The sequence below is a fragment of the Corvus cornix genome, chromosome Z (assembly GCF_000738735.6).
Source record: "Corvus cornix cornix isolate S_Up_H32 chromosome Z, ASM73873v5, whole genome shotgun sequence".
NCBI classification, from domain to species: domain Eukaryota; kingdom Metazoa; phylum Chordata; class Aves; order Passeriformes; family Corvidae; genus Corvus; species Corvus cornix.
The window spans coordinates 24,934,121-24,959,329 of NC_046357.1; the positions used below are offsets into that span (position 1 = coordinate 24,934,121).

The 25,209-nt window shown below is 42.5% G+C and overlaps 2 protein-coding genes across 5 annotated transcripts in view; both read left to right on the forward strand.

Annotated features, from left to right (window-relative positions):
- Positions 1 to 10,300, forward strand: part of LOC109146428 — a 51,403-nt gene extending 41,103 nt beyond the window's left edge. For 2 of the 4 annotated variants that reach the window (XM_039566867.1, XM_039566868.1), the window contains exons 5-8: positions 28 to 121; positions 7,002 to 7,102; positions 8,191 to 8,278; positions 8,682 to 10,300. In XM_039566867.1, the coding sequence (XP_039422801.1) occupies positions 8,770 to 9,591 (822 nt within the window). In that variant the 5' untranslated portion in view covers positions 28 to 121; positions 7,002 to 7,102; positions 8,191 to 8,278; positions 8,682 to 8,769 and the 3' untranslated portion in view covers positions 9,592 to 10,300. Of the gene's footprint in view, positions 1 to 27; positions 122 to 1,742; positions 7,103 to 8,190; positions 8,279 to 8,681 lie in introns of those variants that run through there. The other 2 variants (XM_039566871.1, XM_039566869.1) reach the window with 2 other exon arrangements.
- Positions 1 to 25,209, forward strand: part of LOC109146432 — a 1,056,471-nt gene that overhangs the window by 524,316 nt on the left and 506,946 nt on the right. The gene's annotated exons all lie outside the window — the stretch shown is intronic.

A 25,209-nucleotide genomic window follows, 5' to 3' on the forward strand; every position in this document is an offset into this window, starting at 1 on the left:
CTGTCTTTGCCTCTTTTTTTTTTACAGGGACTCAAATGCTGTATAGTGCAGTCCTGCCTTGAGGAGACAGAGGGTTGTTGTTGCACAAAGGAGGAACTGGTAGAATTGACAGAGTTCTCTGGTAAGGTCAGGGGGCTGATGTGCTTCCAGGGCCTGGGTTTCCTTTGGAGCTTCAGGTTTTTTTCTGTGTTGAAATATCTAGAGAGACTGGATAAATGGTGCTTATGCTTATAACTTTTCTAGTAATAAACAGAGTTTATAGTCTGTGATCTACAGTCAATTGATGGCTGCTGTTACAGCAGGATATAAAAATTACATCCACAGTAGTTCAATAGGTGTCTGCCTTGCAAACATTCTGGGTGGAGGGGAGAGACTCAAGCATTGACATATGTGCTCTCATGCGGCTGTAAGGGCAAATTTAAGAGCAGATGCCACACTAGTGGAGAGAAATCTGTTGGAAAATGCAACTGTAAATAGATCTTTGAAGCCTAATTATGATTCAGCAAATATTCATACCGGTTACAGTAGCATAAAAGTCTTTAGATTTAATCAGCAGACCTTAATTCAAAGCCTTTTCCTTCTATGACTTGGAAGGTATTAACAGCACAGCAAGGACAGTCCTTTTTTGATTACAGAACTCCAGTCAAAAGGACATCAAGATGTTTGTGAGAGATGTGTATAAATTACTTTAGAACACAAATGAATGAAGTATTTATGAAGTGGTAGCAATGCAGTAAAGTAGTAATGAAGTATTTAAAGAAATTCAATTTTTTAACACATTTGATGGATTCTTACAGTGCCACCTTAGAGGAGAGCAGTACCAGAAAGAGCTGAGTGATGAAACAGGCTTGTGGTGTATGAGACAGGGAGCTGCACTTACTGACACATGTTCTGTGCCCATTTCTCCCCTTACCTATGGAAATTGAGAGCATCTCACGTCTGGATTGCCACTAAATCATTAATTTGACTATGCATATTAGTCTCAGAATAGCAAGTTTTGAAATCCTCTGCACAAGGAGACCTGAATCGTTACTGTTCTTTCTTTATCATATCACACACAGTGTGTGTCAGGTCAGTAATCTGCAGCACTAATCTTCTAAACAGGTTAAAACATTCTCATTTTTTGTTTATGTTGTGTAAAATTTTGGGCTTGGTTCCTCCAGAAGGAAAATTATCCATGTCATATTGGACATGACTACAATGAAAATATAATTGAAGCTGGGTTACATGTGCTTCCCCCTGCACGTATTTTTTAGGTTCACTTAGAGATTATACAGCTGGTTTGATTTTCTTAAGATTTCCACTAAAAGAGTTCTCAGCTCTTGTATGGCTGGTGTGTGTTTGGAGCCCTCAGTTTACCTTAACCAGAGAATGTTGCTTCCTTGAGTCAAAATGAAGGCTTAGATCCCCGGTCTCAATGATCCCACTTGTCCTTTATTTCAGCCTCATATTCCTGCTGCATCACTGTGTTTTTAAAACACAGGTATAAATATAAGCATCACATCACTAACATAACAGAACAAAATTCTATTACAATAATAGAATCTCTTTAAATCTCTGTTTTATTCAGTGAAAGGAATATGTGACATGGTACCATCTAATGATACCTAAAGGGGAACACTTCAAAGGAATCTTCAGTGCATTGTTTCAGGGCTAGTATGAAGTGAAAAAAAAAAAAAAAAAAAAGAAAAGTAAAGTAAAAATATTTCATCCTTTTAGGAAAAAACCCAAACAAACCTCTCCCCAAAACTCAACAGTATTTTCCCTTCCTGATACTGTTAACAAGTAATGTACACTTCTCGATGAAAGAGAATAGTTTCACCCTCAGTTATTATCATTGTTTCTCCTAGATCTGATTTATTTGCATCATAGATATAAAAATGTTTTAAATTCAAATGTTTGCAATTCACCAGACTTTGAGGTTCAGGGGTTTGTATTTTTAGGTTTTTGAACACCTGAGAAATACAACTATGTAATCCTTTAACACAGTGAAAAACACTGAATTTTAGCATAAAGACTGAGTTATTTCACATTCAAGCAGCCAGCATACTAATGAGAGAAAAATTTAGCCAGAAGCTGTCCTGATTTTGTACACAGAATAAGTGTTAGAGCTGTTGATTATAAACCTATGTATTGTTCTCAAAAGTCATGTTTTCATTTTAAAAGGGACGTATACATTTCAAATGTATTCAAATGCTATGTTGCAGGTTTATACTGCTATTAAATAATCCCCTGAATGTAGTACAAACATAATACTAGACTTCATCAAATAATTCTCTTTCACCAAAGAAAGTACTGGCAGTTTTTAAGCATCTGCTCCCTAAGCCTCAAGGCAGTGAATGTTTTGGTTTTTTTCTTGTTTGAGTGGGTTTTTTTTTGTTTGTTTGATGGAAGAAAGCAAAGGAGTATCTCAATCCACTCCAGCAGTGCAGTAACCAAGGAAGACAAGTGATGTGATTCAATCGTGTGGCTCAGAGTGATTGCTGGGCAGAGAGACAGGCTCTGGTGCGAAGGACAGATTCCCTATGACTTCCATGGACACTCACCAGGCCTGTACAAACAAAACTCTCACTATCCTTTCTCCTGGTCATTCCTGGTATTTTCATTTCGAAATGCCAACAGAAACTTGCAATTAGCCACTCATTTCCTTCAGCTGCAAAAAACGAGAGACTGTGTTTCATTTCTTGTTCTGAGCCTTTAGATGGAAGATTTTCTCTGAGCCTTTGATGAGTATCATTAAGTCTTTTAGCCACACCTTAGGTGAACTTAGCTAATAGGCTTTCTATTTCTCAGTGCGGTTTCTATGCCTACAACAAGAATATTAAATTAGCAATATCTGAAAATGAGCACAACTAATTTCAAGATGTAATTAGTTATACCACAACTGATCTTTGTGGAGATCAGTTTGTGGAATCTGCAATGCAGTTGCAGTAGAAAAGGGGGAGGGAGGCAACGTGATGTCCAGATGTGGTCCATGATGTGTGGAAGGGTTGTAAAGGCAGCTCACAAATGAATTGAAATAGTGTAGTAGTGATGTCTTTGAGAGGTGACATATACCTGCTGTGATCCACTCAAGTTATAACCCTTGAAATGTGTAAGGTTTTTTTACTTTTGAAGTGCTTTGCATAGCCCTGTCAGTAACTGCAGGACAGTCAGGGCGTGTGTGTACTCTTTCTGCATTACCATCTCCCGTGGTCCACACAACGCACACCACTGCCAAGGCACCTGTAAACTGTTTGTGCGCAAACTGTCCACTCACTACCAGCATTTGTGGGTGTGGAGCTTGATGTAGCACAGGCTTTTCAAAGCAGAAATGAAGAGGCATAACCACTATTTCAGGCTGGCATACAGGGCAGGAAATGGGGGTGGCTTCTGGAGGAAAAAGACCTTTGTTTGGGAGTTGTATTTATTTCTCAAAGATGATTGTTTGAGGTGAAGTGAGGCCACCCCTTCTGCAGTGGCTTTTGTAGGGACCTGTAAGAAGTTACAGCAATCCTGAGGTCACTGATCTGGTCTGTAACTACCACAGAAGCACAGTGAAGGAATCATCAAAAAAGGGAGTGGAGAAGGATGATTTCTAGACACAGTTAATTTATTACTCTTCCATCTCCTCCTCTTTATTTAATTGCTACCTGAGCAGGCCAGACACAGAGTTTACAGGCTCAGCAAGTTACCTAGTCAGCCTTGCATGGACAAGAAAGGCAAAAGGGGTAACTTAAACCCAGAACTCATTAGTACATATTAATTCTCACTTATAAAAAAGTATATTGCTCATTTTCAATGAAGTGCCAACACAAAAATTAAAACTCCAAGTGGGAATTTTAAACAGGAGTGAGGTAGAGGAGTTAGTTGTCCTGCTCATCTTCCTCCAGAGAGGCACAAAACAGTGGAGGGAGAGTACACAGACAGGACACCTGCCTGGTGCTGGGACTACACAGTAGATAGGAGCTCTGTTCCCTGTTTGACTTCGGAAGTCATTCCTACAGCTTCCATTTTTCTTCCATACACCTTTCATGACCCCATACTGAGCTAGGTCAGAGAAATCATCAGGCATTAGAAAAAAAAAAATTACTTTAAAAAATATTAAAAAGTAAATTATTAACCCTGTTCTAGCAGATCAGCTATGCAAATGTTGGTGCAGGGAAAAGAAGAAATGTGGAAAAATGATTTTCAGAAACAGTTTGAATCTATGCTGCCTTGAACTGAGTGACCTTGACTTAATGTAGTCTACTGCACATCATGTTCAAGCCTGAGAAGATATTTCTGTGCTCTGGTTTTGGATTTGTGGGTAGGATTTAGCCTTGGGCTTCAGTGAGTCATCATGAAGACTCAGGTTTAACACCACCAACAGGACAGCTTTAGGCAGAGAAGTCTCAGGCCTCTCATTTATGCAATTTAAGAATACATTTTCAGCAAATGTTTCTGTTTTGGTTTTGCCAGCAGTTGAACAAGTGCTTTGGCATTTTACTAAGGAAAACTTGGTTTTGAAAGCTGTTACTGCACACTACAGAACCTGCAGTTCCATGCTAAAAGGCCACCATAACTTTTGCTTGTTTGGAATTTTTCATAGAATCAAAAAACCCTTCAGGCTGAATGGCACCTCTGGAGCTCCCTAACCTGGTCAAAGGAGGACCAGTTCCAAAGATAGTTACATTGGTCCCTTTTCAGTTACTTGCTATTTATCTCTTAACAATAGGGCATCTTCTCACAAATCTGCCAATATTTTAAAGAATCACCGAATATTCTGAGTTAGAAGGGACCCACAAGGATCACTGAGTCCAACTCTTAAATGAACAGCCCACAGAAGTGAAATTAAAACTCAGCTTTCAGTCCCCATAATATCACAGGCTTTTGTTTCAAGGACCATACACAGCAGGACAAGCGTCCACTGTGGAAGCATCCAGTGAGCTGAATGACAAATATATTGTAGAAATAATGAAAGGGATCCCCTGATAGCTGAGTTCTGCTGTGGAGATGAAACACTTATAAAAAATGCTGAGACGGAGAGTTTGGGGGGTTCTCTTTGAAGCAGATCTTCATCAGTCCTGCTTTTCTTTCTTACTGCTGCAGTACTGCAGCCTGAAGTCCTGCAGGGCACTGCAATTCACCAGCCTGTTATTAAACCTGACTTGAGGTTGAAATTGACTGGGAGTCTTTAGAAACACTTCTTATGAAAAATGGCTTTCTCTTTTTCTTTTTTTTTTCTCCCACATACAACAACTCCTTTTACAAGTGGTTTCAACAAGATTTTATTTGGAAGGGGCTTCTTCTCAGCCTCAGGCTTATGCTATGTAGACATTGCTGGCAATACCCCCCCCATGTCTCCTCCTGCACACAAACAAGCACCACACCAGTCCCCCATCTGTACGTTCTGCTGAGTTGTCTTATTTTGGAAGGGGAAGGACTGGAAACTGAATCTTTCCTTTCCTGCTGGGACCCTGTGTCTGATAAAAGAAAAAAAATTCAAATCTGGTCAGTTTAAATGAGATTTGACTTTCTTGTTTAGTATTTGGGATATTAGAATTAAAGGTGTAGTGATTTTGTTTTTGCCGACTTAATGGTATTTTTATGCTAGAAAGAGTTGTTACTGCTTTTTAAATGAAAAACTTTAAAGATCACATATTTTCGTTAATATCTTCTGTTATTTCTCAGTTCCATGTGAAAATGTTGAATTTCTCCTAATCTGAGTTTGTGAGTACAGCATTAATTTTGCAGTATTTAGACTCTTTTTTCCTTCAGTCTTTACTAACATCTGTACTTCCTGTTAACATTTGTACTTCAGGGGATTTCATCAGATTCTTATTTTGAACTTCCATTTCACATTGTGCTTTGTCTCTTCATTTTACCTTTATCACCTCTCTCTCAATGCAGGGAATTTTCAGAGATGTCTTGGTCTGTATATCAATACGTCCTTTCAAAAGACTATCTAGTGACAAATCAATTCTTGTGTTAAGCATTTCCCTATTGGCTTTCATAGAGACTGCAAGAGTATATAGAATTGATTTGTAGGGTAGAATTTATTCTCTTGAATCCCCTTACAAAGACATCAGTAAGTTTTTATTGACAACCTTACATTAGAGTATATCAAAAAGCCTGCAAGGGAAAATGCGTTGAGGTATTTTGCTCACAGTCTGTCTCCAACAGGGATTTTTTAATTACCTGATTTTCTGCAGAACAGCAGATCCTGGCACTGGTGCTACAAGAACCGTGGTGTACCCCCATGAATTTGTGTCAGGATCACAGGGATTAAGGAAGATGTTCCCTGTCACAATCTGTAATGTCAAGGAGCTAGTTTGTCATATTTTTGTGGGCTTTTGCTGGTTCTACAGGACAGCTCAATGAATAACGAAGCTTAAATGAAAGTTTCTGAGTTTAGGAGTATTTCCAGTCTTTTCAGTTTCCTTAAATGCTTTTGCTGCCTTAGGGCACTAAGAAACCACTTACATTTCAGTGTCTGGCAGAAATGATCACGACACATGGGAAGAGAAAGGTTATGGACTGGTGCAAAAGTAACATTTCAATTGTGGTGGGTGTGCTTACAGCCGTGTGCAGTAACACACTGTGTGGAATGACAAAATGCTGCTCACTGGTGAAAACCTGTGGTGGGCTGACCACGGCTGGATCAGAGGTGCCCACCAGAGCTACTCTATCAAGTTCCTTCCTCACTTGGAAGGGAGAGAAAATACCATAAGATGCTTGTGGGTCAAGATTAAGGGGAAGGACAGATCACTCACCAATTATCTCATGGGCAAAACAGGCTCAACTTGGGGAATTTGCTTATTTATTACCAATCAAGTCAGAGTAGGATAACGAGAATTAGAACTAAAACTTACAAGGCCCTCCCACCACTTCTTGCCTTCTTCCCATGCTTAGTTTTGTTCCCAATTTCTCTACCTTCATCAGCTTCAGCAGCCACAAAGGGGTGGGAAAATGGGGTTATGGTGAGTTCATTGTATGTTGGTTCTGCAGTTGATGCTGTCTAGTTTTTTCTCCTTTCTTAGGTGCTTCCTTCCCCTTAAGGGTGGGTCATCACACCAACACACCCACCCAGCATAAACCAAGTGTGCCTACAGGTGAACTGAACTGGTACTTCTACTTTTATGTAAGTTTAATGCAAATGTTTGGTTTGTTTTCAAACAGAACATGGGAAGTTACTCTTGTAATAGGTAGCAGCACTTCACGAAAGACACACCTTTGACATTTATTATTTATTACGATAATGATGAATTGTCTGAAATCTGTCAGAGGTGTGGCAATATTTCCATTAGTTTCCATGAGACCATTGACTGGAAACACAAAAAGTCTTCATCTTTCTTTGGGAAATGTGTCCCACTACTGAAAACCAGCCACAGAAGCATTGTACATTAAATCCAAATCCCTAATTCAACATTATTCTTGATTCCAGTTGAGCAGAGCTAAATATGAGTTCAAGAGTGCCATCGCTATGGCCTGATTACTGCCTTGCTTAAGAGGAATATAGTTATATCCTCTGCTTCACAGGGGCTTACAGAAGTAATGTGCCAATACGTTTCTGAGGTTTAGAGATACAGCACCAGGACCGAAGTTAACTTGGTATTTTCTCAGGACTTGCACACAGACCGTTTGGGTCTATCCTAGGTAATCTGATTACTTCAAGAAGTTAAAACAGGAGTTTTCAGGGCAGAGCGACATGTATTTGATTTAAGACTTCCAGGCACAAAATACTTAAGGCCATTTCCCAGGATAAAATTGTTGCCCAAACAAAACTTTGGACAGGCTCTGACTTGGCAGTTTGACAGTTGATTTAATGCTGGTGAAACGACTGCCCTGATCCCAGCAGAACCCTTACTGTGCCTCAAACATATCCTTAAATTCTATGTCATATTACATGATATAAGGGCTAATTAGTGTACTAGAGATCATAAAACTATCAGCTTGGTCACAAAAGTAAGTAGGAAAGAACTTCTTTTGATGAGTACTCTTGCTTAAGAAGCAAACTTAGTGTAGAATTAGCTAATTCTAGCAATTACTTACTCAAGCACAACTCTCCTTCAATATCTAGACATTGTAACTATGTATTGTAGCTATGTAACTCCCATTTTAAGACTTTTGTAAACCACTAATGCACAGAACTTTACCTGTCCCTGGGGCTTGTCTCAAAAACACACCTCCCCAGCAAAAACAGTAAAACACCATTGTTTCACGTTGCAGGTCTGTGGTTTAGCCTGAAACTTTTAAATTACTGCTGTTTTGAAGAGTGGACTTGCCATTAGTTCCAGTCATCTGCAAAAGCTTTTCGGTATGCTTCAGCACACTGCCAAATCAAAAAACACTGACCTCAACCTCTCACCATCTTAGACATACATCCCTCCCCCGGTAAAATCTTACACCCACTCTTCCCCTACCCTCACGCTGGTTATTGGGAATTAAAATGGAGTGAAAAGGAGAGAAGGTGAGGCTTCTCCCGGTGCTGGGTGGTTGCCATTGGAAGCTCCCAGTGCAACTCCCGGGGCCATCGTTCCTGTTTTCCCACCCTGCCTACTTGGGGCAGCCAGTTGAAGGTGAGCTGTGCCCCCCGGGTGCCCTCTGCGTGGGTGACAGGACTCTCAGGGAGCCGGGAGGGTGTTCTTCTCTAAGGACCTGACCATTCCTTCCTCCTCTCCCTGGGACAGCCAGTGACCACGGCCTCTCCCTCCCCACAGCGTGCGGCAGCAGCGCGGGCACGCAGCTCCTGTTCCTCAGCTGTCCCCAGCTGTCCTCAGCTGTCCCCAGCTTGCCACTCCCGCCAGCATGGCCACGGGGGCAGAGTGGAGCTGCCCCATCTGCCGCGAAGCCTCGGGCAACATCGCCTACGTGGGGTCCTGCCTGCACAAGTTCTGCCGGGGCTGCATCGTGCGCTGGGCCAGGAAGAACCCGTCATGCCCGCTGTGCAGACAGACCGTGCACACCATCATCTACCCGGCGCCGCCCGACCAGGGCTTCGTGGAGATGGCTGTGCCGCAGCCCTCCCTGCCCCGGAGCGGCGGGCCGCGGGAGGAGCCGGGCGCCGCGAGGCCGCAGCCCCAGGCCCACGTGGCGGGCTTCCCTCCTGAGACCTGGGCGCTTTTCTTCCGCAACCACGCCGAGATCTTGCGGCCGCTGGAGCTGTGGCTGAACGAGGTGTTGTGCGGGGCCTGCTGGTGGGACGTGGCCTTCGCGCAGGGCAGGATCGTGGCCAGCCTGTGCCGCTACGGGCTGCACCAGGAGGCCTTGATGCGGGAGCTGCAGCCCTTCCTGCAGGAGCAGACGGCCGCCTTCGTGCGGCAGCTCATCGAGGTGGCCGAGGACCAGTGCAGCGAGCTGGCGCTGCGGCGCATGGAGTCGGCTCCCCGCCCCGCCGAGGGCCAGCAGAACAGCCCCGTGGCCAGCCCCGGCCATGTCGCCTCCCCCGCCACCAGCGAGGCGCAGGAGGAGCCCCGCGAAGAGCCGGGGCAGGCCGGGGCTGAGGCTTCGGGGGCCGGGCAGAGCGGCGGCTACGCCCCCGGCGCCTCCTGGCAGCCCGGGAGGCGCAGAGGCAGCGAGCCGCAGGGCTCCGGGGCCGGGCACAAGAAGCCGTGCCGCCGGCAGAACTAGGGTGGGTGCTGCGGCAGCACCAGGAGAAACGGGGCCGGGACAGCAGCGCGGGTGCGCTGAGAAGTAAAGAAGTTTTTAAAACAGAAACCCAAAGCGAAACAAAAAAAAAGGCCAAAACCCACAACTTAGAAAACCGCGTGAAAAGCCTTAGTCTCTCGCTAGAAGCCCTGCGTGTGGCATTTCCATTGCTGTCACCCGAATGCCTTGTTCTCCTTCCCCTGGTGCTGTGCACACCTTCCCCTCGTGTGTCTGCTGCAATTTCCACGTTGTCTGCCATAGCTTGAAGCCCCAATCCACCTGTCAGAGAGTGTATTTCTCACAGTTTCTTCAAGAGCTTTTACTATTTCAGCTATTGCTGTCTCTAGTCTTACTGCCAGTGTGTGTCTTAGTTTATTAGCAAATCAATGAATTCCAGACAAACAGAATTTTCCATTGTAGCGCTGTTAAGAGTTTAACTTCAGCTATGTTTGGTGATTTTCTGTGATAATGATCAAGATGTTTAAATGTATTTTTCAATTTAAACTTTTCTCCTTTCAAATATTTTCCATTAATTCTTTGTGTAGACATCCTGTGAGTGTGAAGACTTAATTCTTTCTATCAAGAGATGAACATATTGTTAATACTCCAGCAAAAGGTCTTTCCTACTTTTCTCACTTAAGTTAGAAGTCTCTGTGACAAATACCTGAAATCGAGATTTTATCCAATAAAACAGCAATATTTCTGGAAAAAAACCCAGTTGTGAGCCTTCGTTTGCCTATACCTGAACTGATCAAAGAAAAACTGTTCCTCTCTGCCCTTTTTCCCTCTGTCCTGCTCCCAGCTGTCATCAGCTGCAACTTGTGCCAGCCTCAGTCTGTTCATATCAGAGGCAAAACTCCCAATACCTCAGCACTGGAGGACTGCACCCACAGTCAGTGAAATCATTCTCTTGGACAAAACTAAGAAGTCACAGAAGTGTTCACAGGTCCCCAGCATTAAATGAAAAAATACTTTTATAGAATTTCAGTAGTAATTTTTTGTTTCATTTCTGCTCCTTATTTTTTCCCCACAGGTTCGTAGGTAGACTTTCATACTCTCTTGTTTTGTTGGTATGTTAAAGCTGCAGCATCATTCGGAGTTGTGTTGCTTGCACTACTGAGAGTTACTTAAACAATTTTCTTAATTGGGTCTTTCTTTACTAAATACGTTTTGCATTAGCACACTTAAATGGTAGCAATAACAGAGCAGTTGTAATAAAACTGCATTTCTGTTTAAATTCCCATTTCCCCTTCTAGATACTTGGAACATCTGTTTGGGGGTTTTACTAGTTCCATTTCCATTCTCTGTCCTCCTGCTAAGGAATAAAGCATTTAGCAGATTTACTTGTCTCTGAGAAGTGGAGCTCATTGAGTAAGAGTGGAAGCCACTGTCTGCTGCTCCCATCTTGCTTTTCAGTGGAATCACTGGGCAGAATTTGCCAGGCTTTGAGAAGTACTCACAATCAAACTATTCCCTTTAATGATGATGATACTTGGGGTGCTTATGTGAGGTTCACTTTGTGCTGTTAGTAATTTTAAGGCTCCTTAAATGGTGCATTTGTTATATAAATAATTTTGCTGAAATTCCAAGACAGTACACGTTCATGCTTAAAGCTATTAGATCAAAATTCCTCACACCTTTCTCTTTCTGCTGTCTCCCTGACTTACTCACATCAGCTAGTTACAGAATTCACAAGCAATTACATTTTTGCTGCTTCGTCTGAGTGCTGGCAAGTATGTGGAGGTTTTGATAACAGATATGAGGCTGTTTCAAAAAGATTAATTAGAATAAAGTACGTTTCAGAAGCAGAACACTTCCAAAGAGGACACGCCTGATACAAGGAGTGAGATGTCAGAAATGGATGCAGCAAATTATAACATATTGGGGTTCACAAGATGAAATGAGTGGTGAAATTAGTAAATTTCCTCCATTAGCCTATTTATGAAGTACACATCTAAGTAAAAAGTAATCTGTCAAGCCAGAGTAATGCAAATATGTAAATGCCTGCGCCAGGGATGTGTGTCATCTTATGCCAAATTAGACACATGAGCAGTAAGTAGGGCAGGGGGCAGATTAGCAGAACAGGCAGAGAAAGCAGGTCTGGCTTTCCTTTTTTGACATGGTTAAAAAAAAAATCAAATTGGAAGGCACATATTTCATGTGATAGCAGGTGAAAATTACAATTCAACCACATGTACACTGCAAAAGAGAGATGCACCCACAAATAATTAAATCACCTGATTACCTTTTAACTTTATTTCGATAACACTACTTTGAAGAATTTCAACCTTTCAAGAAAGAAGAAACAGGACAGAGTTGAAGGGAAGAGTTGATTCTAATATTCTGACAAGAGGGCTTTCCAAAGCCCACAGCAGCTCCCCAAGCACCTTTCTGACGATGGCAGTGGTGGATGAGACCTGCCTGTGAGTTACCTGTGGCGAACAGAAGTTTGAATGGGAATTGTTTGGGAATGCACTAATTAAGAACAGTAATGTGCTGTGAAGGAGAAAATTTAGCAAGAAAATTGTCCATTAAAGAGAGAACTGGAACAAACATAAACCAATGGGAGATATGAGGAGCAGCCTGTATGCAGTTACATTCTGCCCTCGGGTCTGTGCTTTTATAAAAACTGCAGTTCTCTTTTTCTTATTTGCAAAGAACGTGTGGAGAAAGCAAAAAGATTTGCTTGGCTGTAGGTTGGGAAATTTTCCTTTCGTGAAGGTAATTCTTAGTATTTTACCTATTAGTGGTTGAGGGAGTAAAGGGGAGTTGTGTGGCAAAGCCACAGCAATAAGGCAGAGGGGCCTTTTTCCTCTCCTTAGACCTGGTCAGACAAGTTGCTTCAGCCTTCACCACTTCCTTTGCCTCATTTTTGAGCTGCACAAAGGGTGTGAAGGCACAGCTGCTGATAGCCAGCCCAAGGACAGGTTTTCTCTTTATGTGCTTCTCCCAGAGTGGTCTGAGGAAGGAGCTTCCATCAAGCCAAGTTTATTGAACTGTAGAGAGCAGGGAGAAGTCTGAAACAGAAGAAATTCTAATAGCCTGACAAATGAGTGTTGTTATTCCACACTGTGGTGGCTGAGACTTTATTAGAAGCCAGAAATGGTTGTGGTCCTCCTTTGGAAAGGAAAAGGGTGCAGGAAAAACAGGGTTGCACAGTGACGCGCCATTTTCAGTCATTTAATGAAGAGGAGGGCTACCACATCAGGTTTCTAACAGAGGATCATAATCCTTTCATTTTCGCCTTCCAGTGGCCTTCGAATGAGAATGGGGAGCAAGGGGCAGAGCTTCTTGGTTAGCAGGTATGGTATTTACTGGCACACTACCTGAAGTTCCCTGGGACAGAGCTTGTGGAAATTGTTCCATTACTGAAAGCTAATGACAGCCTTTTGTTGCTGTGCTGGACTCTGCCACATAAGTGACGGAGTCAAGGCTGCCTGTCCACAACTGCAGTGTCGTGACTCCTCAGGAGAGATGGGTGCTGATGCAGCCCGTTCCTAAAAACATAGAGGTGTGCTGTGGGCTGGGGTTGTGCTTCTGTAGGGTGCATGTACAGGGACTGTGTGAAGTTTCCCTGGTCAAATGGGGCAGAAGATTCCATATGCTTTGCTCAGAAGCTTCCTGACATCCAGCTCAGCATCAGCACTGAACTCCTGACTTGATGAACTGGGTGTAATGACCCATGATTTAATTTTACTGCAGATTAAATATTGACAACCCAGAAGTGTTGCTCTCCGTTGACACCTTGATAAATGTTTATGGCTTGATGTGTGGAATGTGAGATCAGCTGTCTTAACATTAATTTGGAAGTGGAAAATAAAATCTTACAAAGGAGATTGTGGTGAACAGGATCACAGTGTGAATGTTGCCACACTGTGCTAATTAGATGCTGAAATTGTGGTGGTTTTTGTGGTACATATCCTGTCATTAATTTGTATGCTTTTCAAAGCTTTTGTGGAACAGATACACTGCTAAGGCTAAACCATTAACACAAAATGCAGAACAAAATATCTTGCTCTATTTTTATTTTCACATTATTGAGAACTAATCAGGCACCTTTGCATGGAAAAAAAAATAAATCTCAGATGCATTTTGCTGGATTAAATGGCAAATCCAACCCTTAGCATGAGGATGTGGACTCTTGGTATTTATCAGCATGCTGGTAATTGCAGTGGTGTTATGTGGATGGTTTTATCGATGTCAAATGCAGGCAAGAGTTCAGGGATCAAATTCCCATTGGAGGAATGATGACAAGGAAACAAAACAACCCTGGAGTAAAATAGCTTGTCTTGAGAGCTATTCCCCAGCCTGCAGAAAGGGGAGAAATATAATTTGATTTGGATAATCACTTTTTTTATATTCCTGGGAGTGTTGGAAAATGTGTGTGATTTCTGCTTTGAAGACAGACTGTGGAGAAGTTACAGAAGGAGGGGACCATCCGTGCTCTGCTCAAAGGCAGCTACTTTGATCTGACACCAACTGCTACCTTTAAGACCAGACCTTGTGCTTCAGTGACAGCTGCAATGAAGATGCCACTCTAGAAAGCGTGAATGTCTTAAAATAAAATCCGCAGTTTAAAATTTGGTTGAGTTACATATAGAATATTTCACAATATTTTACTCTGCGTGTGTGTGAGTGTGTTTTTACCAGCTGTGTGTTAGGGCCTCTCTTTTCTTTTTCCTGAAATTGAGCACTTCTGTTCTCTGACCTGCAGCTTTGGCTTAGTTAATGGTGCCAAGAGTCTCTTTCAAAGATCCAGACCTTTTAGGCACTAGATTATATGCAGTTCTATGGAGATTTCTGTGTTTGCTCCATAAAATAGTACCATTCCCATGTGACATCTTTTGCACTGACAAATCTTACTCAGATGCTATGTAAACATCTCCAGGAAAGTGTGTATCTTCCCACAATTGCCCTCAGATGCTCATCAGCATCCCTACTTGTTCTTAACCATGTGTGGATCATGTAATTGATTCACACCATATGTTCAATTATGTCGCCTTTGGTGGTTTATTTCTTTTTTTCATAAGTTGTTTCACAGAGATAATAGTTTTCTTAGGTTTTTGTTAGGCAGCAATCACTGTACACCCAAAAGGTAGCTTTGCAAAACCTTCAGTCTCTCACCTTCAGTGAAACACCTGTAGTTCACTGAGATGTGATGGCAGCCCAGACTGTGACAAGTTGCTTTGCATATCTCAGAGCTGATATTTCTTTTTCTTTTTGTAATTTCTACAACCCTGTCTAATTTGCCACATCCATGGCTGCAAACAATTGAGACTTGTAACAAAACTTAAGCCAGTTAATGGCAACACTGCCAAATAAAAATTGTCTGTTCCATCACACCTCAAATTTAGAGCAGATACTTCAGTGGAGGTGTTTAGGTACTTCAGTGTGATCCAAACAATTCCTTTTTTGGGATGAATTGGGCAGCTGCACTATCCAGGCTGCTCAGCATTCAGCCTCCAGGTAGCTGCTGCTGTGGAAGCTGGAAGCACGAGCTCCTGCACCAGGGCAGAGTGCATCAGGAACAGCACACCTTCACAAAGAGACTGCCTTCTTTTCCCAACAACAAGCAGTTCTTCATTGCAGCAACTGACATTTTTCCAGGTTTGATGAAAAAAATATGAATACTCTAATCCTAATCTGCATGTGGAGACAGTTTCAGTTGATGGTTGCAACATGGTGGTGGCTAAGAGCTTTCCAGTTCAAGGGCTGTCCTTTTTTAAGTCAGTAGACCTTAGGCAGTGCATGTGAAAGATTTTCCTCAAGCAGAAGACATGTAGGGTGAGTACTGGGAAAACTTCCTGTGTTTTCTCCGTTGGAGATGTTCTGTCAGTGGCCATTGTCACTGCTTGTATTTCTGTTAATGATTAGCATCTGACAGTGCTTCATTCCTGTTTGCCTGAACACTTGAGCAATGCCAGAGTGGGAAAGACCAGAGGAAAAGTGTTTTATGTGCTGTATGGCTGTGTTTGATGAAAAGGAACAAGATCTCTTTGCACCACACCCAGAGATCCCAGAGGAGAGTCCCCCTTGCTCGGCATACTGAGACAGAACAAATGGGAAAAACATGGTAGAGTCCTGATGGGCTTTTTGCCTATGGTAGGCAGGGAGTGTCTTCAGGAAAGTGGTCTCAATCTCATCTAATTCTCCCCAAAACTGCTACTTTGGAAAGAGGACCATTTCTACTTCTTCCAAATAGGGCTCTTCATCATTTGTACACCAGATATTCCAGTGAGGCTCCACCTCAGGAAGGAAGTCACCTTTGCTGTGCCCACAAGGAGTCAAGACACAGCAGAGAGTGCTGAGGCTGGAGCTGGGGGTGCTGCACTTCAACTTCATCGCTGCCCAGAGCTGCTGAATCTCACTTCCACTGGTGCCTCATTCTCCCCATCTGAAAACTGTGGAGAGTAATGTGTCCTTGAGGACTCTGCCATTTCCAGAGAAAAGTGCGATAAAAGTGATGGTTATTTCAGTGCTGGTGACGTTAAATGCCAACTGCTCAAAATATTCTGCTGGAAACCCCATGGCTCCAAAAAGCTGTATTTCTTAAGTGTTACATTTTTCATGCTGCGTAAGTGGGGAGAGTGCGAAGGCCAAGGATAACAGGAAGCAAGTGAGGAATAATATCACTTTGGGCTTGCAAGGTCCAGGTAATGTCTGTGTTACTTGGTGCACATCATCATGGGAGATGAGCACTGACCTGCTCCTGCTTCTTCTGTCTGTGGATGATGAGCAGGAGGAGTGGAACATGGTCAGTGTAAGTCACTTATTGATGTGGAGAGAAAATAGAGCATTTAATCCATTGAGATTTTCCATTTGCTGCTTTGTGAAGGAAGATACAGGGTTGCAAAGCTAAGACAGTTTCAAGAGGTAAAAGCTTGCAATAAAAAATAATCTTTATAAAGATTCATTGCTGACGGCTAGAAAAAAAAGCAGGGTTGCATGCCCAGTTAGCCTGCTCTAATCTGGCAGAAAAAAGAAAAGTATAATCTGATTCTTTTGTTTATTTATCTTTAAAGTAATTTGGTCTAATAAAAAATAAAACTTTTGCTTCTCAGTGGCATTTTTCAACAACAAAAACCACACATACAGTCTAGATGTTTGGACCAGCTCCACATGAATCTATCTTTCTACTATTATTGGGCTTTTGCACTTTCACTGTATTTCTAATTTGTGCTCATTTCAAAACATTTGGAGAGAAAAAAAAGAAGAAAGGCGTATATGCATGAAGGAACAGTTCTGATGAGATTACACAGGAGATTTCTGCTTAAAAGTTCTGTTTGTATAGCATGACAAGTGTCTCGGGCATATGATGACAAGCGCAAATGAACACTACTACTCGTGATTTCTGAGCTGAACAAAGTGAGCAACCTAGTCGAGGTCAGTGACAATGATGGATGGATCTGCTCAAGACTGTCACAGATTCATTGCAATTCTGTCATCTTTGTCTCTTAAGAGGGCCTTCAATCAATAAATGAACAGTGGTAGAATGCACTGAAATTGGGAGCAGGAGCAGTTAATGCTCTTTCTGTTGGGCCAGAAAATTAACTGTGCAGATAAATGGCTCTTTTTTGTTCCCTCCTATCAACATGTTCACAGCACACATTCTCCTTCCATGATTTCTGTATCATTTTTTTGTGGTGCATGATAAAGGGTGCACAATGAGCAGTGCTGTGGTTTCTGAAGAAGAGCTTTCCCTGTGGTGACTCACCCTGGACAAATGTTTCATTCATACACAGTCAGTGGTGCTGTCTCTCCCAGAGTTTGTAGCATGAGGGAAATGGTTATAAAACTGAGAGTGTATTTACCAAAACCAGCTACACAGCTTAGGTCTCAGGGTATTTAAATTCATTTGCTTTCAAATACATGTGTAATTTAGCTCTGGACTGAACATAGTCGGGGCTGTAGGACAGGATGCTGGGGCTTTTCTTTCATCAAAGATGCATTCTGTAAATGTAAGAGCATCTGAACCAGGAAAGAGCTGAGCTTTTACCAGCTTCTAGGAGACTGAGGGGAGATCTCATCACAGTCTACAACTTCCTCAAGAGGGGCAGTGGAGGGGCAGCACTGATCTCTTCTCTGTGGTGACCATTGACAGAAATGGGAATGGCTGGAGCTGTGTCAGGAGAGGTTTAGGCTGGATATCAGGAAAAGCTTCTTCCCCCCAGAGGGTGGTGGGGCACTGAACAGGCTCCCCAGGGAATGGGCATGGCCCCGAGGCTGCCAGAGCTCCCAGGAGCGTTTGGACAATGCTCCCAGGCACAGGGTGGGATTGTTGGGGTGTCCTGTGCAGGGCCAGGAGTTGGTCTGGATGATCCCCGTGGATCCCTTTTAATTCCGGATATTATTTTGTGATTCTTCCAGACGTCTGTCTCCGTGCAAAGGAAACCCAGGCAAAAAGCCCAGACTGGCATGTAGGTGGGCATACACACTTAGATTTAGAAACAGGCTATAAATTTAGGCTTACAGGCTTACCAGACCTGCATTTTCTTTGGGCTCTGTATTTTCTTTCCTGTCAGGCTAGTTTTGAGGTAAAGCTCTAAATTTACAGATTCATTTTTCTCGATAGAGGAATGCCATGTTGACAAAGTGCTGGCCTCTCACAGGAGAGATCCGTTTCATTCAGATCTCCAAGCTGCTCTGGAATTTACAGAATGAGGAAGCAGTGGTGTTACTTTGCCAGGCTCTCCCAGGAGGTGATGCTCTGCCCCCTTGGCCAGAAATACAGCACAGGCATTTGAAGTGTGTCTGTCTTGGTCACTCACTTTATCTGTGCCCCATCCCAGATTTATGTCCATTTATTTCCTGAGGAGAAACACGACCCAAAGGTAGGAAGCGCACTCCAGTTAATGAACTCTCTGAGGAACAGCGTAGATGATCTCCAAAGATCTCCTTTAGTACTCCCACTACATTGCTCTGCTTCTCTGGACTTTTGGGTCTTTAGCTGTGTGAAACAGATGAAGCAACCTTGGGCCCAGTGCTATAGACTGGAAGGTCTACAGGCTTCTCTGTTTATTTGCTGACTCTTCTTTGACCTGCAATGAAGTGGTGAGGTGGGACGGAAGTCTTACCTTGCTTTTTGTTGATATGCAAAACTTTCAACTTTCTGCAGAAAAGAAAAACCTCAGACAGCTTCTTGTTGAGCCTTATGGAAGGCTGTGCAAACAGGTATGTTCCTGATTCTAGAGAAATAATAGCACCTTCACAAACTGCAATAGTGACTGAGAAGGCTGGAGGATATTTTAAGACGTCATCCAGTGAGGCTCCTCTCTTCCCTCCAGAAAAAGCAATCCCACAGACTCTCTGAGTAATTGCATCTTACATTTCTCCTTAATTTCTCTCCTAGAACTTCCTTGCTCCAGTTTTGGTTCCTGATTTATTTTTCAATACTCTCCATGGAAGTTTATTGCTTTCTCATGAGAAACTACCTCCTGTGGATTAGAAGACCTGTATTCTCTCTCTGCACAAAACCACTGCTTCTTCATCCCTCCATCAGAGGCTTCATTTTGCAGAGCAATCTGTGTTCTGTATTTCCATCAGCTGGTTCACCATCACCAGTTAAAATTGTGTCAAACTGAAATTTAGCAGTACTGGGTAGAAGAGGAGCTTCAGGTATCTCACAAGGTTTCATTCCACCCTGCCCAGTTAGGAAGCGGATCAGTGACCTTAGGATCCTGCCTGACTGTTGTTACATTTTATTCTTCTATTTACTACTATAGGAAAGAAAAAATCTCATTTAACATGTAGGGTGATTAAAATAATAAAGGACTGTCATAGCCAAATAGGAAAAGCATCTGATATATCACTTCTAAGATATCTGCAGTCTTTTTAACAGACAACACACAGACAGCAAAATGGTTGCAGTAATCTCTTCCAGGCGATAGAACCGTGAACTAGAACCAGGAATTCTTTTCTTCACAGATTTTTTTAAGCGTGGCAGACTCCACATTCAAAATGAGTGTGTGAAAAAACCTGAAATTCTACATCCAGTCACAGAAGAGTAGGTCGGGATAAAAAAAAGAAATGCATTTGGACTTGCACCATCACTCTGTGCTAGTCAGTTTGCGCTGTGTTCAGAACACCAGCTAGGTAGTTGTCCCTGTAAAGTTACAGGTCATTTTAGACAAATTTACCTGAACAGCCAGAGTTCTGCTAAATTTAAAATGAATTTAAATTCTATTATAATGTCAAAAATACAAAGTTTCCCTTCCTTTTCCTCCATTTTCTCCTCCATACTCTTTTCTTTCTTTTTCAGAGAAATTGGAGGAAAAGCTTTTGTTCCAAGAGGTCACACTAAAGAAACATATAGTTCTCACTAAAAAGCAACAACAACAACAAAAACAAAACCCTGGGGCCTACAAGAATGAATAATATATGGTGTAATTTTCTCCATTAGAAAAGATGAAAATATGGGAAGCAGTCCGGCAGTGTTAGAGGCACGGATCAATACCAAGCATGGTGCAAAGCCAGCAAGTGTGGGTCCATTTATTGTGATAATTTTCCCTCAGAGCTGCCTGCATGACTGGCAGGCTTTTACTGGCACTGCCAGACCCAAGATGTGCTCTGTGCTTCTGTGTGCACACTGCAACGGAGGTACTGGAATAGCTGTTACCTCTGTAGTCTCTTCATGGAGAGTGAATCCTCTTTAAATTCTCAACACTTGAAGCTCAATGCCTGAAAAACTGAAGTAAGTTTTACAGGGGTCTCACAGAATCTTTCCATGATCCAGCCCTTCTGCCCCTTCATCCTGCCCAGGCATGAGTTACACTGCCCAGCAACATCTAGAGTTCATCATCTGCACAGAATTAAACAACAAAAAAGGGCTCTGAAAAGTTCCTGAAAGGAATCATGTGGATAAAAGTAGAAGTTTTCCAGTAATCTTTGGCACACAGGTTGGGAAGTATGAAGAAGGATGCAGCTACTTCAGCTTTGGCCGTTTTCACCTCGCTGAGAAGACACTACAGCTTTTAAGGCAGGTGAGTAGAGGGGGCAAGAAGTCTGCTGAAGGCTAGAAGGACTCAGGCAGAGTTATCATGTTGTACTAGTTTGAAAACAAACCAGTGGGAGGCACCAAGTCAGAATAACAATTTAATGGGGAAATTACAGAAAAGGAAAAAAATAAAATGCTGGTTCAAACTGACAGAGTCAGGATACAACCTGACACCCTGTTAGTCAGAGTGGTGGTAGCAGTCTGGTAGAATGGTGGCTGCAGTCCTCCTGAAGCAGTGGTCCTGTAGAAAGGGTCTGCTCTTCCTCAGAAAGTCCAGTGGTGGCTGTGCAGCTCCTGTCCTCTGGAAATCCAGTGGAAAGGTTGTCTCTGGAGTTCAGAATCTCAGATTATATCCAGGATGGAATGCTTGGTTCCTCCCTCTGGGTGGAGCATCTCACAATGGGATAATGAGTCATGAGGCAGGTGTTGATTAGGCTCATTAACAGAAGATGGTCCAGAGGGAGTTTTCTCTGAGTCAGGCGGCAGGACAATGATGGGCCATTAACAGAAAGATAGTCTGGGGGAAGGAGGCAAGAAAACACTGCCCCACCTGATTTCAACAGCTCATGAGGATGGTAATAGAATACACTGCAACCCAGGACACACATGCCTGACTATCTCTTTCAGATAGCTGCACTGCCTGGAGCTCCTGTAGGTGAGGAAGTAAGGATACAAATAAATAGATTCTAGTATACTAAAATATTTTTTTTTTTGAATTCTCAGCCTTGTAACTCTTTGCACCTTTAAGAGCATGAGGCAAAGAAGCTCTACTGAAAAAGGTCCTTCCCCTTCCCCTCCCCTCCCCTTCCCCTCCCCTCCCCTCCCCTCCCCTCTCCTCTCCTCCATTTTCTCTCTCTTCTTTCTTTTCTGTTGTACTGCTGCTACAGTTTTGTAAGACATCCTTTGTAAAGTGCAATTCAATTAATTCAATTGAAGTGGGAATGATTATTACTGGGGTGGGGAATATCTCAATATCTGTTCTATCTCTATGGGAGTATATATGTTGTATACACCTGCATTGTGAATATCTGTTATATGAGTTCACATCTCTTAAATGTGAGCTACAAAAACATCCCCCAAGGGAAGCTCAGAGAGGTGCTTAAAAATTTGGTCCTGAGTGTCAATCTTCTAACACTACCCCTTGGAAAAGAGTAGAGTCAGTCATGGTGCAGTTCAGAAATCAAAGTGACAGTGGAAATAAGTGAATATTGAACATGGTCCATTTCCTGAGAGTCAGTTTATAATTTGAACATTTGAAGTGTGTTTGGAACCGTGCTATTGATGAACATTGTTTGTGGTAATTCTGAGCAATCAGGTGAATTCTTTTTCGCTAAGGAAGAAAACAGAAGTGGTGAAATTAATAACTGGAGTAGGAAATCTCATATAAGCACTTACTATAGTCCAAAATATTTTATTGAAGAGTGATATTAAAAAAGTAAGTAGATGTGGCTCCCTGACTATGTGATTTAGCACTTGTTTCTTTTCAGATGATGGTTTCTGGAGTGATTAAATCTTACCTTTGGTGGCACTATGGGATGAAAATCTGCATCTGTTCCAAAAAGTAAAATCTGACACTTTTTTCCCATTCAGCATCTCCTTTTTCTACAGGCTGACACAGGGAAAATAGAGGTGCCAGAAACATACTATGTATTCATTTCTTGGCAATCATTATTTGTGTGCATTTGGTCCTTGTTTTACAGTAGGCAATATTCATCTTTTCAAGTGTTATTTGGAGTTGCCGCATTTCTTCCCCCTCTCTTCCCAGTAATCCTGCAGAATTCTCCACCAGCCCTACTCCAAACCCACTGACTGAGCTCACACAGGCAGCAGCAGTGACAGTTCCCCTTCCCTTGCAGAGCAGACAGCACTCACTGCCCATTCCAGGCACAGGAATTTGCTCTCATGCTCTTTCATTAGTGCTGCATTAAAGGTTTGCAGTCTGATGGTGTTGCCACGTGTGACTTGTGCTGTGTATCTGTGTGACATGAGGTGATAAATGACAGTGGCTCGTGGCTGAACCTCCTCCTCCTCCTCCTCCTCCTCCTCCTCCTCCTCCTGCAGGGTTTGCTTTCTTCACCATTAATGACAGGAGGTCCTGGCGTGAAATTGATGGCTGGAATTCAGTGGCAGTGGCTGCTGGACCCCATGTGCTTTCCCTGAAGTGTTTTGTGATGGGCTGGTCCTTCATATGAGCAGCTTGAGACTTGCTTGGTAGCTGGGTACTGCTTTTCACACTTACTCATTTTAATCCTACTTCTGCCCCCTGTTTATGACCTTCCTGATGTCTTCCAGACATTTGATAGCAGTCCAGGTAGAAAATGCAGGTGTTGGATGCAGCATTGTGGTTAACCAAAGCATAATTTTCTAGTTCTACAGGTTTGCCACTCAGATTCACTTTCAGGTTTTTTAGTGATCTCAGCAACATTTTCCATACACAGGTCAATCTTTGTTTTAGCATGAGGCCCCCATGTGTCACGGCAGACCAGTGGCACATGTCAGTGTCAGTTTTTCATTTAAAAAAGCAGTATACTGCAGGAAAATTGCATTTATGTGGAATTTCACTGTGGTCAGCCTCTGCAGTACTCCTGAAGTAGCTTGAAGATTTTCACTGGAACTGCAGCTTGGCTTCTGTGGCATCAGTGGAGGTCAGACTCTGTGCCCACACTCACAGCTGTGCTACTGAAACTCTTTCCTGCACAGCCTGTTCACCAGAGGGACAGAGGCTGCTGTCAGGAGGGTGGGGAGGTCCAGGCACAGGTTATTCCATGACTGCCCCATCCCTGGAAATGTCCAAGGCCAGGCTGGACAGGGTGTGGAGCAACTGGGATAGTGAAAGGTGCCCCTGCCCATGGCAGAGGGTGACTGGATGGGTTTTAAAGTAACTTTCAACCCAAACCCTTCCATGATGCTATGATTGGAATCTTTTGCAGGTTGCTGTGTATCTTCCAAAGTGTTCGCAATTTCTTAGTGACTGTCCTCTTACCTGTTGACCACAGATTTTCTGAAACACAGTTCAGAAAATAGATATTTAGAGCTATGCACATGTTCATCTAGGACATCCTCATGCAGAAAACGCAGTTCTGCATCTCATTCTCCAGTGCTGAATAACAGCCCAGAGTCCTTTTGCCAGGAAACATTCCACAGGCAAGCCATGGAGGTGATGGGTTAGACTAGATCATGCAGCTCTGTGTGTGTGTGACTGGGACTCCAGGGAATACCTCCTGGCATTTTTGTCTGACCTCCTGTCCCAGAGATTAGTGGAAGTCAAGCTGGTCCTCTCACAAATTTATTCAGCACTTATTTTCCAAGACCGGTGAATAAAGACTGCAAACATGAGAAATTAGTTTCTGGTGTTTTATGGCAGGCAGGATTAGCCTCTGCTGTACTGGAGAAAATGGCCAGCATGCTTGTGATACCACATAGGCAGATTTTGCTCTCTGTATTAAAAGATTTGATATCATAAGATAATTATGATTCCCCGGTCCTGACCTCAGAGGTTTTATTTTAATGTGTCTAACCTCATAATCTCATGGTACCATGGTACCTGCTTGTGATCAAGTCTACTAAACACTATTTCTAATATTTCTGATATTAATCATGCCCTTTTTTTTGTAGATAAAGGAGTTTCCTTGTACATGGAAAAGGTACATGTCGTTCTAGCTTTTACAACAGAAATTCAAAGCAAATTCATTATCCTGTGTCTTAACACGTTGATATGTGTTTTTACACTGTCCAAGAAAATGAATGCAGAGCTGTGTAATTAGTTGTATCAGAAGTGAAAATGAGTTAAGGCCTCATCTTCTCCTAATGAAGTCGGTGGCAAAACTGCCACTGAGTTCAGGGGGAAGAAGATTACTTGCAAAAAGCAGATTTAGAAAAATGCTGATCAGCTTGTTAGTTTGCCTGCCTAGTTAGACGTACTCCGAGGTGGCAGTTAGATGTAAAACTCTGCAGCTCCTAAATTGTCCTTTCAGATTGCCTGCCAAGAGCATTTTGTGCAGTTAATTTTCACTGATAGTTGAGGAAATAGAGTTTACTAGACAGCCTTTAAAATTACTGGAGTCTTATTTATGTAAGAGAGTATGGCTAGTTGAGATAAATATAAATTTAAACTTACAATTACATTTCTGTCCCTCTGAAATCCAGCCTGCGAGCTGTCCTATTGTTATGATTGCATAGTATTACACACACTATAATATTCATCTACATGCATGGAAGATTCACTCTTATTTTTCTAGTAAAATCTGCAAGGAGCTGGAGAGAAATGGGGGAGACTGAGACAAAGAGGAGAGTGATTACTTAATGGTCATGAATGACTGGACTTAATTTTCTATATATTGAATTGCTTTTAATATTCAAGAATGAGAATTTTTTTTTTTCCTTGATAGCATAAATATTTTTTCCCTATGTATGTCACATGTGTGGGCTACATGAATGTTCATTTTTATTGCTCAGTTATATTGAATATATTGGGGTTTTTATGCATGAGTGTATAATGTTTAGTGGGCAGCTCTGTGATTTTATCAAGCTGTGGAATATTAATCCCATGGCATGTCTTTATAGAAATTTAATGCCTCAATATTTTTGTGATTTTTGTTTAGTACGGC